This window comes from Drosophila innubila (genome assembly GCF_004354385.1).
Source record: "Drosophila innubila isolate TH190305 chromosome 2L unlocalized genomic scaffold, UK_Dinn_1.0 4_B_2L, whole genome shotgun sequence".
In the NCBI taxonomy this organism is placed as follows: Eukaryota; Metazoa; Arthropoda; class Insecta; order Diptera; family Drosophilidae; genus Drosophila; species Drosophila innubila.
In genome coordinates this window covers 26,868,344-26,894,304 of record NW_022995372.1, presented here as the reverse complement: position 1 = coordinate 26,894,304, position 25,961 = coordinate 26,868,344, and the positions used below count along the sequence as shown (strand labels likewise).

Sequence of the window (25,961 nt, the reverse complement as noted above, 5' to 3'; positions counted from 1 at the left end):
AAAAGCAAAGATCAGAAACTGACAACCGTTGTCACGCAATGGCTTCAATATAGAGTTGTCAACACCAGTTAAGCCTCACAATTATTATACATGCCAAGGAGCCATACAATAATTATGTCGGTTGACAACTCTGAAACATAACGGTGAAATACCAGAGACAAAAGGGAATAAGCGATTAGGACAAAAAGAAGATGAATAAGTTCTTCGAAAATCAGTTGTAAAATTAATTGTTGGACAATGTACATGCAAGCATGTGTATGAAAATGTGTTACATACATAGAACAACACATACATGAAATGCAATTAAATATATTGGCTAGAAACAGTAATTGTAAAAGGGAAGTTGTAGTTTATGTTTAATTAATTCACATCGAAATTTATTGGAGTTGTTTTTACTCGCTGGCGAAACTGTCTGATTTTTTTTTTAACTCCATGTGGTTTTATTTACTTTAATAAATTCTTGTATTTATAAGTTAAGTGTGTTTAAACTTTAAAATAAAAAATGCAAAATTAAAACGAAGAATAAAAAAAAAACGCTATTAATGAATTGTCAAATACAAATTATGCGTTTCTAATACACTTGTACTCACCAATAAATTTATTTTATGTTAAGGCTTCCTTTTATTTAATGATCTACGCGAAATGCACACCAAATTGAATTTACTCGCTCTTTGTTTAAAAAGTTCACGTTTAAATTCTTTGACTTACACTGTAAAGGGTTGCCACCTTGCAAAAATTTCAGATCTGACAGCCTGTGCCATTTTAATCAAATTGTCAAATTTGATTGCACCCAAAAAAAAAACTTTTTTTTGTTTATTTTTTTTTTTATTTTTCTTAGTATTAAAAAAAGAATTTTTAAAATTTTGGCAGAATTTTTTATTTTAGAATTAAACTTGTAACTTCTTTCCCCGTGGCGTGACGAACTTCAAGCCTTCATAGAATTTTTTTCCTTAAGCTTATCTAAGTTCGAATTTTAAGTTTTAATTAAATTATTCATTTATTGTCCAAGTTATTGCATTTCGAAATTTTCAACACCCTAAAATTTATATTTACCACAGTTGGCTAGTATTTTAGCTATTTTGCATCACAATTTCATCTTTTTTTCTGATGCTTTTCAGCCAGATACAGCTATTTTTTCCTTTAAAAAGTTGGAGTCATGTGAGTGGAAACACTGTTCTAGTCCAGCGAAATATTCTGATCTAAGGTATATGACAAAAAAGAAACATTGAATAACAAAACTTTTTTCATATATCTTGATTTTGAAGATATATTTTTTTTGTTAAATTTTTATCGATTTTCTGATACTTTTATTTTGGCTAGAATTTAATTCTAATTGATTAGAATTTTTATGAAATTAGTTATTTGTTGAAAAATTATTTGTAAATTAACTTGGCTTGTTTCACATTTGAATTGTTTGCCTTGACTATTTTGCACCGGAACCAGTGTGAGCAGTGTTAAGCGTGAGCGAAAGATCCGAGTGCTGCCAAAATATTGAAGGAAAAAATGGCTATTTCTGGATGGCAAGCATCTAAAATTTGTTTTCAAATGCACTTGTGTAGAACAAGCTATAAAATAGATGAGTTGGCAACAGATTGCACATACTTTTGAAGATTTTATTTAATGTGGGTGTTCCTAAAACAGATTCGGATTTTACGCAATCAGCTCTGAGGCAGATTTTTCTTTTGATTTAATTTCGATATTATGCGAGACCTTTTATTTCAAAAACAATATTCGACCACACTTGGTGTTTGTTTACATTTTATTGTGATGATTTTAATATGGAGAATGTTGAAAATTTTTATGCATTTATTGAAAAACAGTTTTCACACTTTCATTTGTCAATTGGTGCTTTTGCGCATATTTTAAATTCTCGAAATCAAAATCAAATCAAAAGGGTCGCTTTAAAACTTTTCAGAATTGCTTATTTCAAATCGAAACCAAGTCCGAAGCTGTATTAGGAATACCCCTAATATTATTCCGATATGACAAAAATATTAATTATATTTCACAATATAAAAAAAATATATCGGAAATAGCGATAATATCCATATCTGGCGTGACTAAAAATTAGTTTCGTGTTTCCACTTCAAATCCGTTGTTTTTCCAATTCAAGCTCATTGTGTTTTCACTAAAGTTTACTATTTTACTGCAAGGCTTGCAGTTGGACTTTGTCAAAATAGATTTTTGAATCGATGTTTCACGAAGAAAACAAGTGGCAAGGGCTAAAACACGCTGAAAAATATCGCAACGCCAAAAAATATCTATCGATATATGAATAATATATCGACAACCCAAAATTAAACGATTGGACACAACTCTACTAGAGAGCAACCCTACTTAAGAATACATAAAAGAAAAATTAGTAAACAACATTTATTGGAGGGAAAATAATGTAATCGACCAATTATGAATGTTTTCTGCCCCAAACATTTGAAATATCAGTAAACTAATTGCCAGCAGCTAACATAACCTCTGTTCTATCATTCCAATAGAGATTCTACCCGCAAAATGAGCGTCGAGGATGAAGTGTTCCGAATCCAAAAGAAAATTGGCAAGATATCGACGTCTAGCGATGGCGCGGTGAGTATCAAATAATATTTCAGATCGAATGGAAGTTGTAAAACGGGTTTTGTTTTTGTTGTAGGGACAGGAGCAAGCGTTGGATTTGCTGAAGGCGCTGCAAACGTTGAATATTAATCTGGAGATATTGACAAAGACTCGGATCGGGATGACGGTGAACGAGCTGCGTAAAAGCAGCAAGGATGACGAGGTAATTGCCCTGGCCAAGACTCTTATCAAGAACTGGAAGCGCTTCCTAGCCAGTCCGGCGCCAGGCACGCCCAAGGAGACGCCCGCCAGCAAGGAAAGCTCCAATAACGGTGGCAGTGCAACGAAATCCTCGAGTGCGTCCAAGTCAAATTCATCATCCAGCAAAGAGAAGTCGAGCAGCGGCAGCGGCAGCAGCTCAACCAAGGAAAAGAAATCCTCATCACAGACATCTTTCCCATCGAGTGGCGGCATGACGGATGCCGTTCGTCTCAAGTGCCGGGAAATGTTGACGAATGCATTAAAAATAGGCGAAGTGCCGGAAGGTTGTGCCGAGCCCGAGGAGATGGCCGCGGAACTAGAGGATGCCATTTATATGGAGTTTAAGAACACGGACATGAAGTACAAGAATCGCATCCGATCTCGCGTTGCTAACTTAAAAGATCTTAAAAATCCGGGACTCCGTGGCAATTTCATGTGCGGCGCCGTCTCGGCCAAACAATTGGCCAAAATGACGCCTGAGGAGATGGCCAGCGATGAGATGAAGAAGCTGCGCGAGAAGTTTGTCAAGGAGGCCATTAACGATGCCCAATTGGCCACCGTTCAAGGCACCAAGACGGATCTACTAAAGTGCGGCAAATGCAAAAAGCGCAACTGCACCTACAATCAATTGCAGACCCGATCTGCTGACGAACCTATGACCACGTTCGTCATGTGCAACGAGTGCGGCAATCGATGGAAGTTCTGCTAAGCGTCCTTCCAATCAATACACTTACACCAAAATCCCCCCCTTAAAATTAATTCAAAACTATTGCATCTACACAACACACAACCAATACATTTTGTATTGCAGAGCATTCACTGACCACCTAATTAACAAAAAATACTATTTCAATAAAAAATTACTATTGAGATAATTCATAAATAATTATTTTTAATGTCATCAGTTCCGGTCGCTGACATTAGTGATAGCGCTGTTGTTCTCTTAGTACAGTATGCAGAAACAGCAGTGTTGCCAACGGGTCTGTAATCGGCATTTGATCTTCATACTAAAATGGTTGGCAATAGTGGCAGGGACGGACTGACACTTGATTTTTAAACGTTGACAGCACTGATAATGTAAAAACAGGTTGGTCCACTGCTGCCAACATCTTAGAGGAATAAATAGCTGCTTCTGGCTGGAAAGCATCCGAAAAATAGCTGAAACTGCGATGCAAAATTGTAATAAAATAAAATGCTAACCGTTTTAAGTGAGGAGCAAATTGCTAATGAGGAGTAACATATTACTTTGTTCGCGTGCGGCCCCACTGGTAAATGTAAATTTTATGTAATTCAAAATTTCAAATTCGAAATGAGATAAAATTAAGGGAAACATTTTAATCAAGGTTTGAAGTTCATTACTCCCAGGGGAGAGACTATACAAATTTAAATTTTAAAAAATATTTATAAATGCATGAATTTCTACCAAAATTTCTGAAAAAAATTTAAAAATTCCATCTATTAATATAAAGAAAAATTCAATAAAAGTTAAATTTTCTTAGTTGCAACTGTTGTTGCAATTTGATTAAAATGATATGTGCTGCCAGACCAGAAAATTTTGCTAAGTGGCAGCTCTTCGACCGGGTGGCAGCGTTTTGACCAAAACAGTGTTTCCACACCAGTGCTGCCAAGATTTTAGTCCACAGTTTTTGCTTGCGACGATCGGTTGTGTCCGGTTTTGCGTTCGGGTTTTTTGATTCTGAGGTAACTACCGTTTAAAAAAGTAAAAAGAAAAAAATACACAAGCTATTAAAAAATCAGTTAGACAAATGTGAAATCGTGTGTACTTAACGGATTTGATGTGTCGGAAATGAAGTTCAAATTTAAAGCCTAAATTCCCCTTATTAACCTGTTGCGCGCTGCACTCGATGGTGCGTGACCTATTTATGTAACCTGTTTTAAAGAATATACCGCTTTAACTAAGCTCCCAAACTACAAGTTTTCCCTGGGACTAGAGCTGGGACTGGTAATGGCAACAGAAACAAATGACCAAAGTGTTAATTATACTACTAGTTTATTGCCGCTACCTGCTTGCTCTTTAAGTTCAGCTGAGAGCATTTTGAAAACTATTTATTATCGAGCGACTTTTAAAAGTCAAAAGCTTTATTTCTCCCCCTACAGTGATTACACGGTAAAGAAAAAATGAGTGCATTCACCCTGCAAGCTATGTATATGTGTTTGTGTGTGTGTGAATAAAACTAGAAAAGTGCGCTGAAAAATCTAACAAGAGAAATAATAGTTGGCCAAGGGCGTAGTTATGTTTGTTTATTAAGGGTCAAAAGTGAAACTGACACCCAAGCTTGAAGCTGCTGCAATATACATACATATTTGTATGAATTTTGTACTAGTGTAAGTGTGTGACTAGCTGAGACGTGGCTGCACTATGGCTAAGCCTCTGACCAAATTATTGTTAGCTACGCTTCAGGTTTCGTTGACTAGAACGGTACTAACTTGCACATACATACATACGCATACATATATAGATAGACAGTGAGACAGTGAGAGAATAAGCAGAAACAGCAAGCACAGCACAAACACACACACACACTGGCGCACCTGTCAGAGAGCCCCTAAAAGAGAGAGCCGCTTATAAAGAGCGGCTCACATTGCAGCAGCCATACATTCACATCCCATAGGTGCCCCCTCTCCTTTGCCTTCGCACTCAATTCATAGAAAAGTAGACTTCTCGCTCTTGAGCCTTGAGCTTGCGCTTGAGCCGGGGTTAGAATTCTTTGCGTGGAGACATGAGCAACAACAACAATATTAAAACACTTGTTTGGCCGGTTTGTTGCACAACGGGATATTTTGTAGCTTGCAGTGTTGTTTGGAATTGAAGAACCCTTTTCATTAAAAACGCTTAAAAGCTCAACTGTGTATATTTATTTTTTTTAATGTTTTTTTTGTGTTGTTAATTTTTTGTTTGTTTTCCGTTTGCCTTTGTTGTAGCTGCTGTTGTTGTTGTTGTGCAGCTTTCGCGACTTTGCACTATGGGCCGTGCACGCAGCCAGCGACTTCGACTTTCTGTTTGTTTGGTGAAACTTTTTTTAAGGTCGGCATCCGCATAATAATAAAAAAATAAAACTGAAATCTTATCATATTGCGCGTACGTTTAGAAGATTTTAAATGAGCCATTTGAAACTCTCTCTGAAACGCTCTCTTCTGTCTCACTCTCTTTCTTTTTCTTTGCAGTGCAGTTTTATTGTTTAATCACGCACACAAATGCATACAGTAGCTCAAAGTTTATTTGACCCACTACATTTTAAATATTTAATATATTTAAAAAAATTAAACTGAGTATATTTTATTTAAGTTAAGACATTAATAAACAAACTAAAATTTTTAATATGTTAAAGTAGTAGGTCAAAAAGGTTGCGACCCATTGTATGTAATGTACGCAAAAAATTTCAAAATGAAAAAAAATGCCATGTTATAAATGTGTGTGAATATGTAGGCATACAAATAGATATTATGTTGTATATTTAAAGCGTAATGTACGTGGCAGCCTCGCACGAACTTTCACTAATGACTGTTGGTGAACTCTCACATACACACATATACATGCGTGCACACACACACGCAACACATACCACTGCACGTGCGTTTCCCATACGTGCTAAAATGCGTCGCTCAATTCCAATCAGAGAATTATCATTGATGTGAAGCTTAAGCTTTTCTTCTTGTACTTCATCTTGTGTCTGCTCTCCCACAACAGTAAGCTTTTGCTTAATTCCAATCAGAAAACGTATCATTGACAAGAACTTTTGTTTATATTGTTGTACTGTCTGCTCCCATGCAAATCTGCAAATGGGACGTGCCTAGAAATGACAAAAATGTTGCTTAATGATAATGATAATTTATAGTTTGTTTATTTTTAGTCATGCTTAGCTTTGACTAGATCTAATTACAAGCTGTACGGGCGACATTGTGTTATCAGCGACGCCAAGTGATAACATTATTATTAGGCAATACATATTTTGAATGAAGCGCAAGCAACAATTTGGACATTCTGCTTGTGTGTGTGCGACTCTCTTTCTCTCTCTCTCTGTCTCTCCCACTCTTTCTCTTGATTAGAGTTTTTATGTGGTGCATTATACACATGTATTTTGATCGCCAGAGCGTAACCAGACCAGGTATATGTATATATGTACATATGTTTGTATCTTTGTACATGCATGCCGCCCGAGTTTTGTGTGCCACAAAAATACTACTTTAATATTTCGTCTGCCTGCAACTACCAGCCTATGTATATAATGATACATTTACCTGTTGCCTGAGACGCCTCTGAACGAGTAACCAACTGTGAGATGATCTTATGACGTATCTTACTAAAAAATTGCATTCAAGTGTCAGTTTAAGTGCAGTGGAATTGATATATAGTACATGATATCATGTTCACCAACTCCATTTACTTAGTTATAATCATGTACACAAAATGTTCTTATTGTAGAAATTTCTAGCTATAAAGTTATGCACTAAGTACCGTTAACTTAAAGTTAACTTAAAGTCCGCTTTAGTTATGGTAAAAATCATATTGTCCACCTCCATATAATTTTCTTAAAAATCATATATTTATTACGATTGAAATCTCGGGCCATGAAAGCAAGACCTAGAAATATTTCTTAAAATATGATTCAGGTACACACAAGTTTTTTTTTTCAGAAGTTTCTAAAAATTTGAGCAATTGAAATGAGTCTAATTTAAAATCAATTAAACTTTTTAGTTTTAGTTAACCCTCTACTGCATGAGCACAAAACCATTAAAGAAAAACATTTTTTCTATGCAGATATGCGTTTATTTGGATAAAATTAAGATATATTTGAAGAAATTTTTTTTTTTGGGTAAATAATTTCGGAGAAAAAAGAAAATTGGCTTCGGCAGTTTTTCCAATAAATAATTCATATGAGGCTTACCATAACGAAATTATACGTTTCTATAAAAGAAAACTTTATTTTCTATTGGAAAAAAATTATTCTTCTACAAAAAAAATTGTTTTTTGTGGTGAAAATTTCATCGAAAATTCATTGTTCATCTAGTTTATCAAAATTCACGTTCGTTCACGAGAGACGCCTTAACTAAGTTCATAAAAACACGAAATAAAAGCAAAATTAGAATTATTTTTATACATTTTTCCAACAGAAAATAGTGCAAATAAAATGGCCGATAGTAATTAACTTTGCTGAAGTACTATTTTAGCTAAAGTAAATTACGTTAAAAATGAAAAGCCATATATGGCACTATATGCGGTAGAGGGTTAAGATATATACCTCTATCTGAAGCTAATAAAATTAGTTGTTAGGGCTTAGTTATTTTTTAAGACTTAGATAAAATTTTTAAAATTTAGATATAAAATATTTTGGTATTTAAAAAATTATAGAAATTCAAGTAATAAGTATCAATTCGAATCAGGGAAATTGAAAAATTATATGAAATGTAAGAAAAGTTTCTGTAACCGAAAAAGATATTATAAGCAATGCGTAATAGATATCTTAGATTTTTCAGAATACTCGTAATAACAAATGCAAACTGTCATAATAATCTGATAACTTCCAACACCTGTCAAAGTCTGACCGCAACTCAAAACCTTTTTGGACAAAAGTTTCTATTGCCTAAACGAAGCGTTCAATTCGCCGTAAAAGTAATGAAAGTAAATTTTTGAAATGAAAACAAATCGAAACTAAGGAAGAGAAGCAATTTGCATAGCAAACGCATTACGATTGTCATTGATCATTGATTGGCTGGTTCTGAAATCAACAAACGGAACGGAAAGACACAATACGTAAATATGTTTTTTTTTTTCGGCTTTAGTTATTATTAAAAGTGAAAATGTGTGATAGCCTTTTTTGCATGTCTATAGATATGCATGTATGTTTTATATTCGATTTTGGACTGGTATATGGATTGTCGTCGAATCCATTGATGATCGTTTTGGTTTCGGTTTCCCCTATAAAAGCACCAAAGTCAAAAATGACAATGACGAATTTGTCGTTGTTTTGGGTTATCGAAAATGCGTCGTCGAGTGTTAAATGGTTGCCAAAAAGAAATGTGAAGAAGACATTCATTTCGACTTGCTTGATGAAGATGATGATCAAGTAGTTAATGAAGAAGACGAAGCAGACAAACAAACCAAGGCAGCGACCACTTGTAAATTCTTTCAATTTACCGTAAACTTCACCTTAATTTCTTATTTTTTTTGTATAGTTTTCTATAGCCGGTTTTTAGCGCCTGCAGCAGCAGCAACCACAACAGCTCTTTGTTGTTGTTTTTGATTGTTGTACGACATTGTCAGTTACAAAGAGCAAATTGTTCTTTTTCTCTTTTTTCGTTTTACACACATATAGCGAACGGGCTTTTGTATTGGATGCCAGAGAGCCAGGAACAGTAAATGAAGGACGACGAATATGGTGATTGTAACACGTGTAAGTTAAGAGAACGTATGCTCACAACTAAAGAGAGTGGCATGTTTACAAATGTGATCTCTTTTCGAGAGAGCGACAGAGAGCTGAAAACTTTTGATGCGCACAAAATGCCAAACGGAAGTACACACATACACATGCATGCATAAAGCTTTGTATGTATGTGAGTGTACGTATGTATGTTAAGTTAGAGCTCCCATGCCTGGCCCTGGTTGGCTTTTTGTGTTACGCTCTAATGATTCTTAAAAAAAAAATAAAAAATAGAAAAAGAAAACAATGTTTTATGCGCCGTCGTGAAACGTCCATGGCAACCCCATGGCTCATAAAGTGGAATGTCAAATTGTAATCACTTGCAATCACTTTACACACACACACACACACAGGGTGACTACATCTGGATAGAACCCGCATCGGGGCGGGAATTCGATGTGGCCATTGGAGCACGTGTCATCTCCGCGGAGGGTCGTCGCATCCAGGTGCGAGACGATGATGGCGATGAGGTTTGGCTGGCGCCCGAGCGTCGCATCAAAGCGATGCATGCCTCATCCGTGCAAGGAGTGGAGGACATGATATCACTTGGGGATCTCCACGAGGCGGGAATATTACGTAATCTGCTCATACGCTACAAGGAGAATCTGATATATGTAAGTGAAAAAGTGTCATGAGTTTGGATGAATGAGAAAGTCCCAGATATTAGATTTTTAGAAGTTGTATCCTGAAATATATACTTTATTTTCGATTATTATTTCTTACATTTTAGTAACCCCTTACTTTTGATTTTTTTTTATAAATTTAGAAATAAAAAATTAATATTAATTTTTAATTAAAATTTTTATTTTAAAAGTTGTAATGAATGAATCCTAGATATAAGATTTTTATACTGGAAAAGAAACATTTTTATTTTAAATTTTTTAACTTTTATTTTGCTTGTTATCATTGTCATTATTTAAATTTAAATTTTTAATATAATGATTATATCCGCTATTTAAAAAATATTTAAAAGGGTATATTGTGTTCTGTGTAATTGTAAATGTATGTAACAGGGAGAAGGAGGGGTCTCCGATCCCATAAAGAGTATATATTCTTGATCGGCCGAGTCGATATAGCCAGATGCATTCGTCTGTCCGTCTGTGTGAGCGCCTAGATCCCAAAAACTTTAAGAAGTAGAGAAACCAATTTAGGGAACAAAATCGGATAAACAGAAAGGCAGTAATGTTTTTTTTAGTTCTTAAAGCAATACATGCTCCTAATAGTATGTAGCGAGTATTCTATTAGTAGGGGTCGCGGTTTTAACCGACTAGTTTTAATTAAAATTTTTTTATTTTCAAATGGTAAATTTACATTGATATCTTTACTTAATTGTTGTTTTTCTACTTCCGTAGACCTATACTGGTTCCATATTGGTTGCCGTCAATCCGTATCAGATATTGCCCATCTATACGGGGGATCAGATCAAGCTGTACAAGGAGCGCAAAATTGGAGAGCTGCCACCGCACATATTTGCAATTGGAGATAATGCTTATGCGCATATGAAACGCTATCGCCAGGATCAATGTATTGTGATATCTGGCGAATCTGGAGCTGGCAAAACGGAGAGCACAAAACTGATACTACAATATCTGGCTGCGATAAGTGGCAAGCACTCGTGGATCGAGCAACAGATACTGGAGGCAAATCCCATTCTTGAGGCCTTTGGCAATGCCAAAACAATACGCAATGATAACTCCTCACGGTAAACGATTTGAAAATATCATTGAATATTGCCTTTATCTGATTTATTTCTTTACTTTTTTTTTTCTTTTTTTATCTTTTTAGGTTTGGCAAATACATTGACATACATTTTAGCGCCAATGGAGTTATCGAAGGCGCTAAGATCGAGCAATATTTGTTGGAGAAATCCCGCATTGTCTCCCAGAATCACAGTGAACGCAATTATCATGTCTTCTATTGTATATTGGCGGGTCTGTCCAACGATGAGAAGAGTCGTCTCAATCTGGGCGTAGCATCAGACTATAAGTGAGTTCAAAATGTTTTATAGTTCGGAGTGGTTTTTAGACCCTGTAATTTGTATCAAATTTGTCGAAGAAAAAATGTGCAAAACAGACAGAAGGTGGTATCTCCAACCACTTAATGTAGATGTATTCTTGATCAGCATATAGTTCGTCTGTATATATTTAAGAATGGTAGGACGTAACGTATGGCAACCTAAAGCAAAAGAAAAACAATTTAAAAATGTTACCTCCACTACATTTATAATGTTAATTAACAAAAAAAATTTAGAGTTAAAAAAGAATTAAAGTTTTGGACAGGGACCGTAACAATTATTATTTGTAAAATGGAAATTATAAAACAAATATGTATTATTTATTTTTATCACCAAACTCTTAATGAAGTCTATTCGATATAAACAAAATGATTTTGATAATATATATTTTTGTACGTATTTGAATTGTTTAAGCTCAATGACTTTAAGAGTCCGGGTCTACCCTAAAAATTTCATCTCTATTTAACAATTAATTTCAAATATATAAATTGAATAAATATGGCAGTCTTAGTGAGTGAGTGTTAGGGTAGTTAAGTGCGGGTATAGCGTAGTCGGACGCTCTCCACTAAAGCTTTCTTAATTGTTCACTAATGTCTTTTCTTTTGCAGATATTTGACTGGTGGCAATAGCATCACATGCGAGGGCCGTGATGATGCCGCTGAATTCTCGGATATACGTTCCGCCATGAAGGTGCTGCTCTTCTCGGATCAGGAGATCTGGGAGATAATCAAGCTGTTGGCTGCGTTGCTGCACTGCGGCAACATCAAATACAAGGCCACTGTGGTGGACAATCTGGATGCAACGGAAATACCTGAGCATATCAATGTGGAGCGTGTTGCCGGATTACTCGGATTGCCCATACAACCTCTGATTGATGCATTGACGCGACGCACGTTGTTTGCTCATGGCGAGACGGTTGTGTCGACGTTATCCCGGGAACAGTCGGTGGATGTGCGAGATGCCTTCGTCAAAGGCATTTATGGACGTCTCTTTGTGCACATTGTGCGTAAGATTAACACGGCCATATTCAAACCGAGAGCCACGTCTCGCAATGCCATCGGTGTCCTGGACATTTTTGGTTTTGAGAACTTTGATCAGAATAGTTTCGAGCAGTTTTGCATTAATTATGCCAACGAGAATCTACAACAGTTCTTTGTACAGCACATCTTCAAGCTGGAGCAGGAGGAGTACAATCATGAGGCCATCAATTGGCAGCACATTGAGTTTGTGGACAATCAGGATGCACTCGACCTAATAGCCATCAAACAGTTGAACATTATGGCATTGATTGATGAGGAGGCACGATTCCCCAAGGGCACGGATCAAACGATGCTCGCCAAGCTTCACAAGACGCATGGAGCGCACAAGAATTATTTAAAACCAAAGTCGGATATCAATACAAGCTTTGGCCTCAATCACTTTGCCGGCGTTGTGTTCTATGATACGCGTGGATTTCTGGACAAGAATCGTGACACCTTCAGTCCCGATCTATTGCATTTAGTTAGTCAGAGTGGCAATAAGTTCTTGCGGCAAATCTTTGCCCAGGACATTGAAATGGGTGCCGAAACACGTAAACGCACTCCGACGTTGTCCACGCAGTTCCGGAAGAGTCTGGATGCCCTGATGAAGACACTGAGCAGCTGTCAACCCTTCTTCATACGCTGCATCAAGCCCAATGAGCTGAAGAAACCGATGATGTTTGATCGCGGTCTTTGTTGCCGCCAACTGCGCTACTCCGGCATGATGGAAACAATTCGCATCCGACGTGCCGGCTACCCCATTCGACATGGCTTCCGGGAGTTTGTGGAACGCTATCGTTTCCTTATACCGGGTGTGCCGCCAGCTCATCGCACGGACTGTCAGGTGGCCACGTCGCGGATTTGCGCCATGGTTCTCGGCAAATCCGACTATCAGTTGGGCCATACAAAGGTCTTTCTGAAGGATGCCCATGACCTGTTCTTGGAGCAGGAGCGAGATCGTGTGCTCACGCGTAAAATCCTCATACTCCAACGCAGCATACGTGGTTGGGTCTACAGGCGACGCTATCTGAGATTACGTGCCGCCGCGATAAGCGTGCAACGGGTGTGGAAGGGATATGCGCAACGCAAGCGCTACAGGAACATGCGAGTGGGCTACATGCGTCTCCAGGCATTGATCCGCTCTCGTGTGCTCTCCCATCGCTTTAGGCATCTGCGGGGTCACATTGTGGGTCTGCAGGCACATGCCAGGGGCTATCTGGTCCGGCGGGAGTACGGCCACAAGATGTGGGCAGTCATCAAGATTCAATCGCATGTGCGACGCATGATTGCCGTGCGCAGATATCGCAAGATTCGACTGGAGCATAAACAATTCGCTGAGGTTCTGCAGCTGCGTAAGCTGGAGGAGCAGGAGCTATTGCATCGTGGCAACAAGCATGCTCGGGAAATTGCCGAACAGCATTATCGGGATCGCTTGCACGAACTGGAGCGACGGGAGCTGCAGGAACAGTTGGAGGATCGCCGTCGAGTCGAGGTCAAAATGAACATTATCAATGATGCGGCTCGGAAGCAGGAGGAGCCCGTTGATGATGGCAAACTGGTTGAAGCCATGTTCGATTTCCTTCCCGATTCGAGTAGTGATGCTCCAACACCGCATGGCGGACGCGAAACGTCAGTTTTCAATGATTTGCCACATGCACAGACGGTCAATCAAGAGGACATTATTGCGCCCATGCATATCTCGGAGGATGAGGAGGATTTGTCCGAGTACAAGTTTCAGAAATTTGCAGCCACCTATTTCCAGGGCAATGTGAATCATCAGTATGCCAAGAAGGCATTGAAGCATCCACTGCTCCCACTGCACACTCAAGGAGATCAGCTTGCTGCCCAGGCGCTGTGGATTACCATACTCCGGTTTACAGGAGACATGCAGGAGCCCAAATATCATACCATGGATCGCATGGATACCACATCGGTGATGTCCAAGGTGACTGCGACTCTAGGACGCAATTTCATCCGAAGCAAGGTGAGTGGTGGAGGAAAAGGAGAAATGTCCGAAAAGATCGGATCACTATATTATATAGCTGCCATAGAAACAATCAGTCGAAAACCAACCTATTGTTCCCTCAGAAAAAAAATCAAGATTTCCGTACTTAAACAGGCGATATTCAAGTACAAACGAGCTCAAAAGCTGTCTAAGCTCGAAATTTCTTAAGTTGAGAACAAAAATCTTATTTCAAGTTCGGTTTTCGCAAGTACGGAAATCTTAAAATTAGATTTTTCGGGGATACTTTAAGTACGTTTTGGGTTTAATTCAAGTCTGAAAAATTGAAAACACTACTTTAAGTACACAAAAATCTTGAACTAAACCCAAAATGTACTTGTTTATAGTACAAAACATTGTCGTAATTAATTCATTTTAATCTTAAAACATACACTAGTATGTGTACTTAAATTAAGCAAAATACCAAAATTATATATCATTTACTAATGGTGTATTTTCTTGGTAAGCGATAGAACCACTTGAGAAATCTAAGGTGCGACAATGAAAAAGAAACATCCCAAAACGTACTTGTTTTATTTTTATTTTTAACTTCCTTTCAATCTTGAAAGTAACTAAAATAAGTACAATAAAATCTTAAACTAGTTTAGTACAAATAACTCAGTTGTTTCTGGAGGTATCTTTTCGAGACTCACGGATTATATATTTTCCATGGTCTTATATATTCTGACTAAGTTTGGATAAAATCGGACTTCTATTTTGGATAGCTTAAATTAAGATCGCCAAAGGAATGTCTTAAAATTTTAAGAACAAAACGGTATAAGTCAAGTATTCTAATTTTAAATTAAGATCGACTCATACTTAATTATCAAAAACTTTGTTGTTTTTTAAGATATCTTGACCAAACTTACAGATTGTGTATTTGATATTATCTTTAACAAAATTTGGTTCAAATCACATAGTCTTAATCAATTTTAAGATATCTCAACCAAAACAGATTAGTCATATAGTACTATATCTACTACCTTATCACATGGTATACATAGGAAAACGATTGCAGTATTAAAATTGCAGCATGTCGAAGATAACTTTTCTTTATTTTCATATATTTATTCAAATCTGTGCTTGTAGGACAGACCTTATATTATTTAACTACACCATAAAATTGGGGAATGTAACTCAATTAATATTCCACCGTTATGATTGCAGGAATTCCAAGAGGCTCAACTGATGGGTCTCGATCCGGAGGCATTCCTGAAGCAGAAACCACGCTCCATTCGCCACAAGCTCGTCTCTCTGACGTTGAAGCGCAAGAACAAACTGGGCGAGGATGTGCGTCGGCGGCTGCAGGATGATGAGTATACGGCGGATAGCTATCAGTCTTGGCTACAATCGCGTCCCACATCGAATCTAGAGAAGCTGCACTTTATCATTGGCCATGGCATATTGCGTGCCGAGTTGCGCGATGAAATCTATTGTCAGATTTGCAAGCAGTTGACCAACAATCCATTGAAATCCTCCCATGCACGTGGCTGGATATTGTTGTCCTTGTGCGTCGGTTGCTTTGCCCCATCCGAGAAGTTTGTCAACTATCTGAGGGCGTTCATCAGGGAGGGGCCACCTGGCTATGCGCCGTACTGTGAGGAGCGTCTGAAGCGTACCTTTAACAACGGCACACGCAATCAGCCGCCATCGTGGCTGGAATTGCAGGCCACCAAGTCCAAGAAGCCTATCATGTTGCCCATCACATTTATGGATGGAAATACAAAGACGCTGCTGGCGGACTCGGCGACAACGGCCAGGGAATTGTGCAATCAGTTGTCGGACAAAATAACGCTCAAGGATCAGTTTGGATTCTCGTTGTATATTGCGCTGTTCGACAAGGTCAGCTCGCTAGGTAGCGGGGGCGATCATGTGATGGACGCCATCTCACAGTGCGAGCAGTATGCCAAGGAACAAGGCGCCCAGGAGCGTAATGCCCCCTGGCGTCTCTTCTTTCGCAAGGAGATCTTTGCTCCTTGGCATGAGCCCACACACGATCAGGTGGCCACCAATCTGATCTATCAGCAGGTTGTCAGAGGTGTTAAGTTTGGCGAATATCGTTGCGACAAGGAGGAGGATCTGGCCATGATTGCTGCCCAGCAATATTTCATTGAATACGGCACAGACATGTCCATGGAGCGTCTGTTCACGCTCTTGCCCAACTTCATACCCGACTTTTGTCTTAGCGGCGTCGACAAGGCCATCGAACGTTGGGCAGCGCTTGTGCTGCAGGCCTACAAGAAGTCCTACTACGTCAAGGATAAGATAGCACCACTGAAGATCAAGGAGGACATCGTTAGCTATGCCAAGTACAAGTGGCCGCTGCTCTTCTCACGCTTCTACGAAGCATATCGGAATTCGGGTCCCAATTTACCCAAAAACGATGTCATAATTGCGGTCAATTGGACGGGCGTCTATGTTGTGGACGATCAGGAGCAGGTGCTGTTAGAACTCAGTTTTCCCGAAATCACAGCCGTCTCCAGCCAGAAGACAAATAAGGTGTTCACACAAACCTTTAGTTTGTCCACTGTGCGCGGCGAGGAGTTTACATTCCAAAGTCCCAATGCGGAGGATATACGCGACTTGGTTGTCTACTTCCTCGATGGCCTAAAGAAGCGGTAAGTTCACGGTTCAATCTAAGTTTCAGAATTAAATTTATTTCAATTGCAATCGCCAAATTTATATTATGTTTTCAAGCTTTTTTTGATTGAAATCATAATTAAATCCTACAAAAGAAAAAACATCTACACGAGGTAAAAGTCTAGTGACGAAAGCAATTTCTAGCCCCAAAATTTCTAATATCCAATTTTGTGACGAACAAAATCCAGTTTAATATAAAAATTTTAAATGAAAATAGAAATTAATAAAAAAACGAAAATTGGCATTGTGCACTGTGCGCAAAAAGGGTGAGCTTCTTTGTACTGAAAAATTTCTTTTTGCGGAGTGCGAAGTGCCGAATGACAATTTTCTATTTTTTTTTTTTTATTATTAATTTATATTTAAATTTAAAATTTTTAGATTAAACTGAATTTTGTTTTGTTGAATTTTTTTTAATAGATAACGCTAAATACCAAAAATAGCGTTAAGTCTTAAAAGGGCGGAAGAGGTCGTGTCTAAATTTAAAACAAAGTTCATCTGCGTGGGGTCTAAAAAAGTCTGTGTGCCAAATTTGGTTGCTCTACTTCTTATAGTTCCTGAAATCTAGGCGCTCACACGGACGGACAGACGGACATGGCTATATCGTTTTACTTATTTTTTAAGTAACGGGTATAAGAACCCACAGATTCCACTCCCTAGAATATTAATATCCTTCTATCAAACTTACAATATCAGAAGTTTAGTACATGACTTATTTTTGTACTAAATTTAATATCTTTCGTTACAGAATTGATATCTAAAATATATGGGGCATGAAAAGACTTGTCCCTAGATTTTTACCTATTGAAGAGGTTTTATTTATTATTTTTAATATTTTAATATTTCCTCGAACATGTCGATCTTCGTATCAGATAAAGTGTTATTGTGGGGAGTTCTTTTTATTACTTTAATATGAAGAGAAGCGCGTCCGAGAGTCTTCGAAACTTAGGGCAAGTTTTATCGCTTTAAAAGTGGTGATTTTGAGCTCCAAGACAAGGAACGGCCAGGTCAAATAAAAAAACTTCGAAGACGAAGAATAGGAATCATTGCTCTATGTGAAGCAATACCAAACGCTTCAGGATTTCTCAGAATCATTGGGAGTGAATAAGTCGACAGTCAGCAAACGCTTAAAAGCCATGGAATTGTTTCAAAGCAATAAATCCGTAAAATTTGAGATAAAGGCTGATTATTAAAGGCACAATATTAATTTAAAAAATTTGTAAATAATGTGATAATTTATAAATCATCTGTAGCACTAGGAATTTTAAAATTAAATGAATAAAATCAATAATTAAAATCAAATGGCAAGGGCTACAGTTGAGCTCCCTCGACAGTGGGATGCTCTGACCAGACACGTATTTGAAAACACATACACAAAATGTAATACTATAGGTCCTACATACAGGTATAAGCGCAGTGCTCTCTTCTTTTTCTTTGATTCCGTTGGTTGGCTAGAGAGAGATGGACATATGAAGATAGGAAGATAAAGAGACGGATATTACGAGAATGTGAATTGCTTTTATATAAATTATCTACAAATATGCAAATTTGAATATAGATTCAAGAATCGCCCATTCATTAGAATATACTCGTGGGTAAGATTTTAATATTGTAGAGCCTTCGAGTTCACTTCTTTGGCCGTATCATCATGACGGCTCTTTTAAGGGAGTAGCTATAAAATATCTCCAGTTGACGCCTTTGCCATTGTGGTTATCATTATACTTTCCCGCCAAGTTGCTGTAAGAATTCAAGTTAATAAACGAAGCTTAAAAAAACAATGAACATTTCAGCATACCTTTCGTGACATGCATTCGGCGCAGTTTACATCTTTCTCGTTATCATTCTTTCGTTTCCTTCAAAATCCTCTAGGAGTACAAGTAATTCCTGTGTTTTATCTAGTCCCAAGAAGAACTCGCCATGTATATATCCCCGAATCCCTCCTTGTATGCAGCCCAGTTGCGATTGAAGTTCACACTTCCGGCAATTCGTCTTAGGATAATTGCCCATCCACTTCTCCGAGTATCCGCATCGCACGCAATTATAAAGGGTTGACTTCTAAAGTTCGACAATGTCGTAGGTTCCACTGGACTTGGCCTCGACACAATTGCGTAAATGTGTTGCTTTAAAAAGCCCATCCAACAGCTTACCCTGATGTTGCAGCTCTGCTCTAAGAGATTGATTATTTAGTTGCTTATTAAGTTCACCTATCAATTTTCCTGACGCTTCAACTCCGCTTTGAGATATTTAAAATCCGATACTTTTTCAACTCCATCTATTTTCTGTTGATCCAGTTCCGCTTTAAGAATTTGAATATCCATTGCCATTAATAGTCCTTTAACCAACTTAACGTGATGTTTCTGCTCCTCTCTAAAAAATAATTTATCTTATTTTAAACTTTGCTTGTGTTTCTGAGGTCTGCTTTCGTCACTGTGAGCTGTCGTCCACAGTAATAAGGATATTACCTCAACTCAGATATTTGGGAATTCATTAAAAGAAATAAGTTCACAATGTGCCTCAGAAGACTGACTGAGTCAATATTTGACTTGATGCGAAAAAGTGCTTTTTGAAACGATTATCGCAACAACACACATTATATACTTTGTATATGTGTATATCTTTTTGTGCTCGTATCTGTTCTGAGAAGACTGACTGAGTCAATATATGACTTTAATGCAAATAAGTGTATTTTGAAACGATTATCGCAAAAAAACACATATTCTTTGTATATGTATATACATATTTTTGCTCTTATCTATATCCATAAACACTCAAGGATGCAACCAACTTCCGGTTTGATGAAATGCTAGTATCCTATTGTTGAAACATTCTCAAAAGTTTGAGTAATAATTGCACGTAATAATAAAAATATTCCATATACTTTTTAATCTCGGAATAGCTTATTACTTTCTCGTTTCAATAATAGATATATCCTTTACACGTAACTTGATTTTAAGACTTTAAATGATCATACAAGCATTTTAAAATCGGTTTTAACATTCTCGTATGTCTTGTAAATTTTAAGCTTCTGTAAGTTCTATCATGGCATCCAAAAACTGGGGACTCTTTGAAAGGGAAAAACACCGGAACCGGTATCGGAACCGTTAATCGAAACTAATCCTTTATATTTTTAGTACTGGAACAGTAACCGAAATAAATTCTCTGTCAAGAACCGAATACCGAAACGTTTGTACCGGTACGGTTGTGGAAAATTTGTTAGCTAAAAGAGTTGACCAACTTCCAACTGTTATAGCTTAATCAAAACTGAACCGACTTTCAAGCGGAATGTCATTTTGACCATGATTTGGCCTCTAAATTCATTCTGCATTTAAATATCTTTTTTGCTCTAAGTATAGCTATTGATTTCGATATTAAGGGTCCTCTCTTAGGATTTTCGAAAATTCAAAATTTTAACTTTCACTTTTAATCAACTCCTTATATCGTAATTAGTATAAAACAGCTCTTTAAGCTTAATTCTGCTACCTTTAATTTTTTTGTAAAACATCATGAAGAATTGGATAAAAGTTTTGACTTGTAAAGTGGCTAAATCCGAAGACTGAACAAATTCAAACTGTCATCACTTGATCAAAACTGAAACCATGATTTGGTCTCTTAATTCATTCTGCATTCAAATATTTATAAGTTCGTTTAAAATTTTTTTTTGGCTCTAGGTCTAGCTCATTATTTCCATGTCATATTTATTATAAAACTACACTTTAACATTTTAAAATATGTCAAAATTTGATTTGTTGTACCGTTACATACCGGTACTGATACCCGAACCGAAAGAAAAAAACTGAAATAGAACCTTTTACCGAAACAGTACCGTAACCGAGACCGTAACCTATAATTGTTTCGGTTCGATTCCCTGCTCTTTGATAACTTTTTTTTACTTTTTAAGACTAGAATTAAAAATGTTGATCGAATTCGCGATTGGAATCAAAAAGTGGTTGAATTTAATATTGATTGCGGTTATTTGGAAAAAATTGATTGCTGATTGAAATTTGTGAAATCGTAATGGAACAATCATGGAGCGCTGAAGTGATTAATCATTATAAAAATTGAAATATTCTAATTTGATCTTTTCTTTGCAGTTCCAAGTATGTGATTGCGCTGCAGGACTATCGCGCTCCCTCGGATGGCACCAGTTTTCTTTCCTTCTTCAAGGGCGATCTGATAATCCTGGAGGATGAATCATGCGGCGAATCCGTGCTGAACAATGGCTGGTGCATAGGACGCTGTGATCGCTCACAGGAGCGTGGAGATTTCCCAGCCGAGACGGTCTATGTGCTGCCCACGTTGAGTAAGCCGCCCCAGGATATTCTCGCACTCTTCAACATTGAGGAGGCCCATCATGGCCGGCGTCTGAGCATGGCCTCCAATGGAGGCGTCGTCGAACCACGTGATCGTCCGCACACGCTGATGGAGTATGCCCTGGATCATTTCCGATTGCCGCCAAAGCGTACCATGTCCAAGACGCTGACGCTGGGCTCGAAGCGGAGTGAGGAGCTGTGGCGTTATGCCAGGGATCCCATCAAGATGCCGTTGCTGCGCAAGCTACAGACCAAGGAGGAGCTGGTTGAGGAGGCGTGCTTCGCCTTTGCTGCCATACTCAAGTACATGGGGGATTTGCCCTCGAAGCGACCGCGCATGGGCAACGAGATAACCGATCACATCTTCGACGGTCCGCTGAAGCATGAGATACTACGGGATGAGATCTATTGCCAGTTGATGAAGCAGCTAACGGATAATCGGAATCGCATGTCCGAGGAGCGAGGATGGGAATTGATGTGGCTAGCAACCGGTTTGTTTGCCTGCTCGCAAGGTCTGCTCAAGGAGTTGTTGCTGTTTCTACGCACACGTCGGCATCCCATTTCGCAGGATTCGATGCATCGGCTGCAGAAGACCATACGCCATGGACAGCGCAAGTATCCGCCGCATCAGGTGGAGGTCGAGGCCATACAGCACAAGACAACGCAAATCTTTCATAAGGTCTACTTCCCGGATGACACGGACGAGGCCTTCGAAGTCGATTCTTCGACACGAGCCAAGGATTTTTGCAATAACATCTCACAGCGCCTATCTCTGCGCACCAGCGAAGGTTTCTCACTGTTTGTCAAGATTGCCGACAAGGTCATCTCTGTGCCGGAGGGCGATTTCTTCTTTGACTTTGTGCGTCATCTGACCGATTGGATTAAGAAGGCGCGACCGATACGCGACGGAGCCAATCCGCAGTTCACATACCAGGTCTTCTTCATGAAGAAACTGTGGACGAACACTGTGCCAGGCAAGGATCGCAATGCCGATCTCATCTTCCACTATCACCAGGAGCTGCCCAAACTCTTGCGCGGCTATCACAAATGCTCACGCGAGGAAGCCTACAAATTGGCTGCCCTCGTCTTCCGTGTGCGCTTCGGCGAGAATAAACAAGAGCTGCAGGCCATACCGTAAGTGATTCTACCTGTAATCCAACTAATTCCATCTCTAATCCTGGACTTACTTACAGACAAATGCTGAGGGAACTGATACCGTCTGATATTATGAAGATGCAAAGCACCAGCGAATGGAAACGCTCCATTGTGGCGTCATATAATCAGGATGGTGGCATGAGCTCCGAAGATGCCAAGGTGGCGTTCCTAAAGATCGTCTACAGGTTGGTTTGAAGTTTTTTATTAAAGTCAATAAATGGAATGGTAACACATTAATTTTTCATTCACAGATGGCCCACCTTTGGCTCTGCTTTCTTTGAGGTGAAACAAACCACGGAGCCCAATTATCCCGAAATGCTGCTCATTGCCATCAACAAGCATGGCGTAAGTCTGATACATCCAGTAACCAAGGTAAGATCAACTTTTGAATATATTTATTAAAATGCTGGGTGTCATCTTGAATGTCAAATTACATAAACCTTTATTTTCAACGTCTTTTGCTGTATTAATCGAAATCCTTAATTATTTATTTATTTAATGTTCCTAATCTGTGATTAAATCAAGTTACACACTATTTTAAGCTATAGTTGTTTTAAATTAAATAAATTTGTTTACTCTTTTAGATTTATAACTCATAACGAATTTTCTTTGCAATATTTAATTAATGTTTTCGGGTTTTCTTTTTTTTTCTAATTACAATCACCTCATCTCAACTTAGAGTTCGTTTTTTCAAGTATTAAAAGTCAGGGTTAATACCATATTCGAAACCGTAACCTTCAACCGTAATCAACCGATTGAAATTGTTAACCGTAACTGAAAGTCCAAACTAAACATATTTTATTCATTATACCTAAATAACCGATTATTAACCGATATATGAATAACGTTTCAATTAGCTTTAAATTTCATTGTTGTTAAGCTGTAATCATCGTTTTTCAAACTTACTATATTTTGATTTTAGATTTTAATATCGATTTAATGAAATAAAGGAATTTTTGTTTATAGTTACTTACGTTTTTTTTTTACATTTTTACTACAAGTTTATTTTTGCTGTGCTCCGAAATCAAACCTGTATTTCGAAATCGAAATATAAAACCGAAAACCTAACTGAAACTAATATTCTTTTCGGATTGATGCCCTGTTAAGAATCTTATTCAACCATAAATTTTTGGTTGGTTTTCTTTTGGTTTCATTTATTTGGCACCCCTGCTTATAACTAATAACTACACTTTATATTCAATTTGTTTTCTTTATTTACATCTATTGCTCAAATTAATTTTATTACTTAAATTATAATTGTGTCGACTGTTTTTTAGCCGTGTAATTAAAAAGTACAATGCGTTTTTTATTATTTTAATTTGTTAGTTTTTAACTTTTTTTTATAAGGCTACTAACCTTTGTTGATGTTTAATAAATACTCTATACTATAAATGATGTTTGTAATTGAATGCTTTTGCTTGTAGGATATCCTGGTAACGCATCCGTTTACGCGCATCTCGAACTGGTCATCGGGTAATACATATTTCCATATGACCATTGGCAATTTGGTGCGTGGCTCTAAGCTGCTGTGCGAGACATCGTTGGGCTACAAGATGGACGATCTGCTGACTTCATACATATCATTGATGCTGACCAACATGAACAAGAACCGAACCATACGAGCCAATTAGGAAACTGATTACTTAATAAATATACATAACAATACAGATATTTATAATAATTATAAATTATAAATGCAATAAATTACACGAGTAGAACTTATAGGACATAAGCTGTAATGCACCCACCCCCAAAAATCCTATTCCGCCTCTCCAACTTAACTATTAATTATACCAAACCCTACCTTTGTTTCATACTTATGTAATCAATTGTTTTGTATAAATTCGCAAACTTTTTTTAGTATTTTATGGATCATTCCATTTACTTAAATTATTGATTATATATTAAAGTACAATGTCTCTTTTGTACGATTATCTTTAAATAAGTTTTTGTATCTATGCATTTTGCACTCTGTATAACCTTCTGTACATCTCAACTACATGTCTCTGATGATGATGACATTTTGTATCAAATACATAGAAATGTTTAATAACTATTTAATAAATTATATACATATTATTATAATTGCCAAAAACCGTGCACTGCTTACATCAATATAAGAAAAAGGACAGATAGAGTAATATTCTAGTCGATAGATATTGCTTATATTTATCCAAGCATTTCTTTGGGCGGGTCAATTTGTTTGGTTGAGAAAAAAAGGTGAAAAGCGTCCATCAAAGTCGTAATCTACCAAGAACTTTAGAATTCTTCATAGATATCGATTTTGGTAAACGATTTTTGAGAAAAAAAAGTGCTAGTCTCAGGCTATTCGTCAGCCTTTACGGTGTTCCTTTTGACGCGTCGCGAAAATAATTGCGTCAAATTGCAACCACCGGTAAATAAGTCAGTTTAATATCGACCCATTTCCGCGAAAGTTTTTTAAGTGGCTTTATATATCAAGATTTTAAATCAAAATTGTTTAATGTATTCTAAATTACTTTGATATTATGTATTTCATTTTAAATTGATAAGTATAAGTGCGTTCTTACATAAAATCTTACACTTTGTCTGTTCTTTATTTCAACAACATTTAATGGCAAATTGAACTCTGATATTCCTTTTAAAATAATACGTTTTCGTCCGTTCTCCTGCAATAGTTAATCATTTGACATCTTCATGTAATTTGAATATGGTAATATAATTACTTATTAGGTAGATTGCCCAAAGAAAAGATATGTTTTTGCTAAAGGCAACGTTTTAATTAGTGACGAAAATATGAATCGAAATATAGACAACTCGATTTCGATTGTTTGGCGATCTATCGAGTTGGCTAAATCGATTTCCAAAAAAAAACCAACAAACTCACTGGGGCTTGTTCATCCTAGTTAATTTGCAGAATTAAGTTTAGTCGTTCAATATTAGATGAACAACAGTAATAAATAACCAACAACATTGTCTAAGTTTGAATATGGCTTAAAAACGAAACAAGAAAAATTAGATTTGTAATAAAAGCATGCGTGCATAAAAAATTGAAAAATGGTATCCCACATTCGTAATCTACGGCTATAGTATAGTTCTAAAATGAAATTCTAGTGAAATTTTTTTGAATTCTTAACATTCATTATTAGCATATCTTGAGTGTTTTTAGTCCGATCCTGACAAGATTGGTATCAAAACTCTTGTTAGCACCACAACTTTCAAAATCAAAGATCAATTGTCCGTAAAAACACAAAATTTTTAATGAAAAAAGCGGGGACTAGGAATTGATTTTGGAACTATATTTTTTTCCTGAAAGCTTTTGCTGAATTGACCGTAGATTACGAATTTCGGTTACCATTTTTTGAGAAAAAAAATCAATGCACCTTAATGTTCATGCTCTTGCGGCTATGTTTAACATATTTTAAGTGGGTGACAAAACGCTAATCTCTTAATTTAAAAGTCTTCTAAATGAACCGTGCTAACTCAAATTGCAATCATAAAGCTATATAATAGAAAGAAAGCAGAAATAGATTAATAGGATTTGATTTATTTCAAAGTCAAATAAATTGCTTTTAAATTAATAAAATTGCTAAATTT

At 37.2% G+C, this 25,961-nt stretch overlaps 2 protein-coding genes across 3 annotated transcripts; both read left to right on the top strand.

The window, feature by feature from the left end:
• The first annotated feature begins 2,375 nt into the window (after nucleotides 1-2,375).
• LOC117781825 (transcription elongation factor S-II) lies at nucleotides 2,376-3,650 on the top strand. Of its 2 annotated transcripts, XM_034618694.1 has the most exons (3): nucleotides 2,376-2,392; nucleotides 2,493-2,580; nucleotides 2,645-3,650. In XM_034618694.1, the coding sequence occupies exons 2-3, from the start codon at nucleotides 2,509-2,511 to the stop codon at nucleotides 3,515-3,517; spliced, it is 945 nt and encodes a 314-aa protein (XP_034474585.1). In that variant the 5' UTR covers nucleotides 2,376-2,392; nucleotides 2,493-2,508; the 3' UTR covers nucleotides 3,518-3,650. The 2 variants fall into 2 exon arrangements, with proteins under 2 accessions (XP_034474585.1, XP_034474584.1); XM_034618693.1 differs by lacking the exon at nucleotides 2,376-2,392 and having other exon boundaries at nucleotides 2,435-2,580.
• Nucleotides 3,651-4,442: 792 nt separating this feature from the next.
• LOC117779917 (myosin-VIIa) lies at nucleotides 4,443-24,473 on the top strand. Its single transcript, XM_034616262.1, has 11 exons — nucleotides 4,443-4,509; nucleotides 9,144-9,221; nucleotides 9,602-9,862; nucleotides 10,601-10,950; nucleotides 11,034-11,234; nucleotides 11,871-14,265; nucleotides 15,451-16,901; nucleotides 21,012-22,364; nucleotides 22,424-22,570; nucleotides 22,637-22,757; nucleotides 23,810-24,473. Exons 2-11 carry the CDS (start codon nucleotides 9,204-9,206, stop codon nucleotides 24,014-24,016), a joined length of 6,504 nt encoding a protein of 2,167 aa, XP_034472153.1. The 5' UTR covers nucleotides 4,443-4,509; nucleotides 9,144-9,203; the 3' UTR covers nucleotides 24,017-24,473.
• The last annotated feature ends 1,488 nt before the right edge of the window (nucleotides 24,474-25,961 follow it).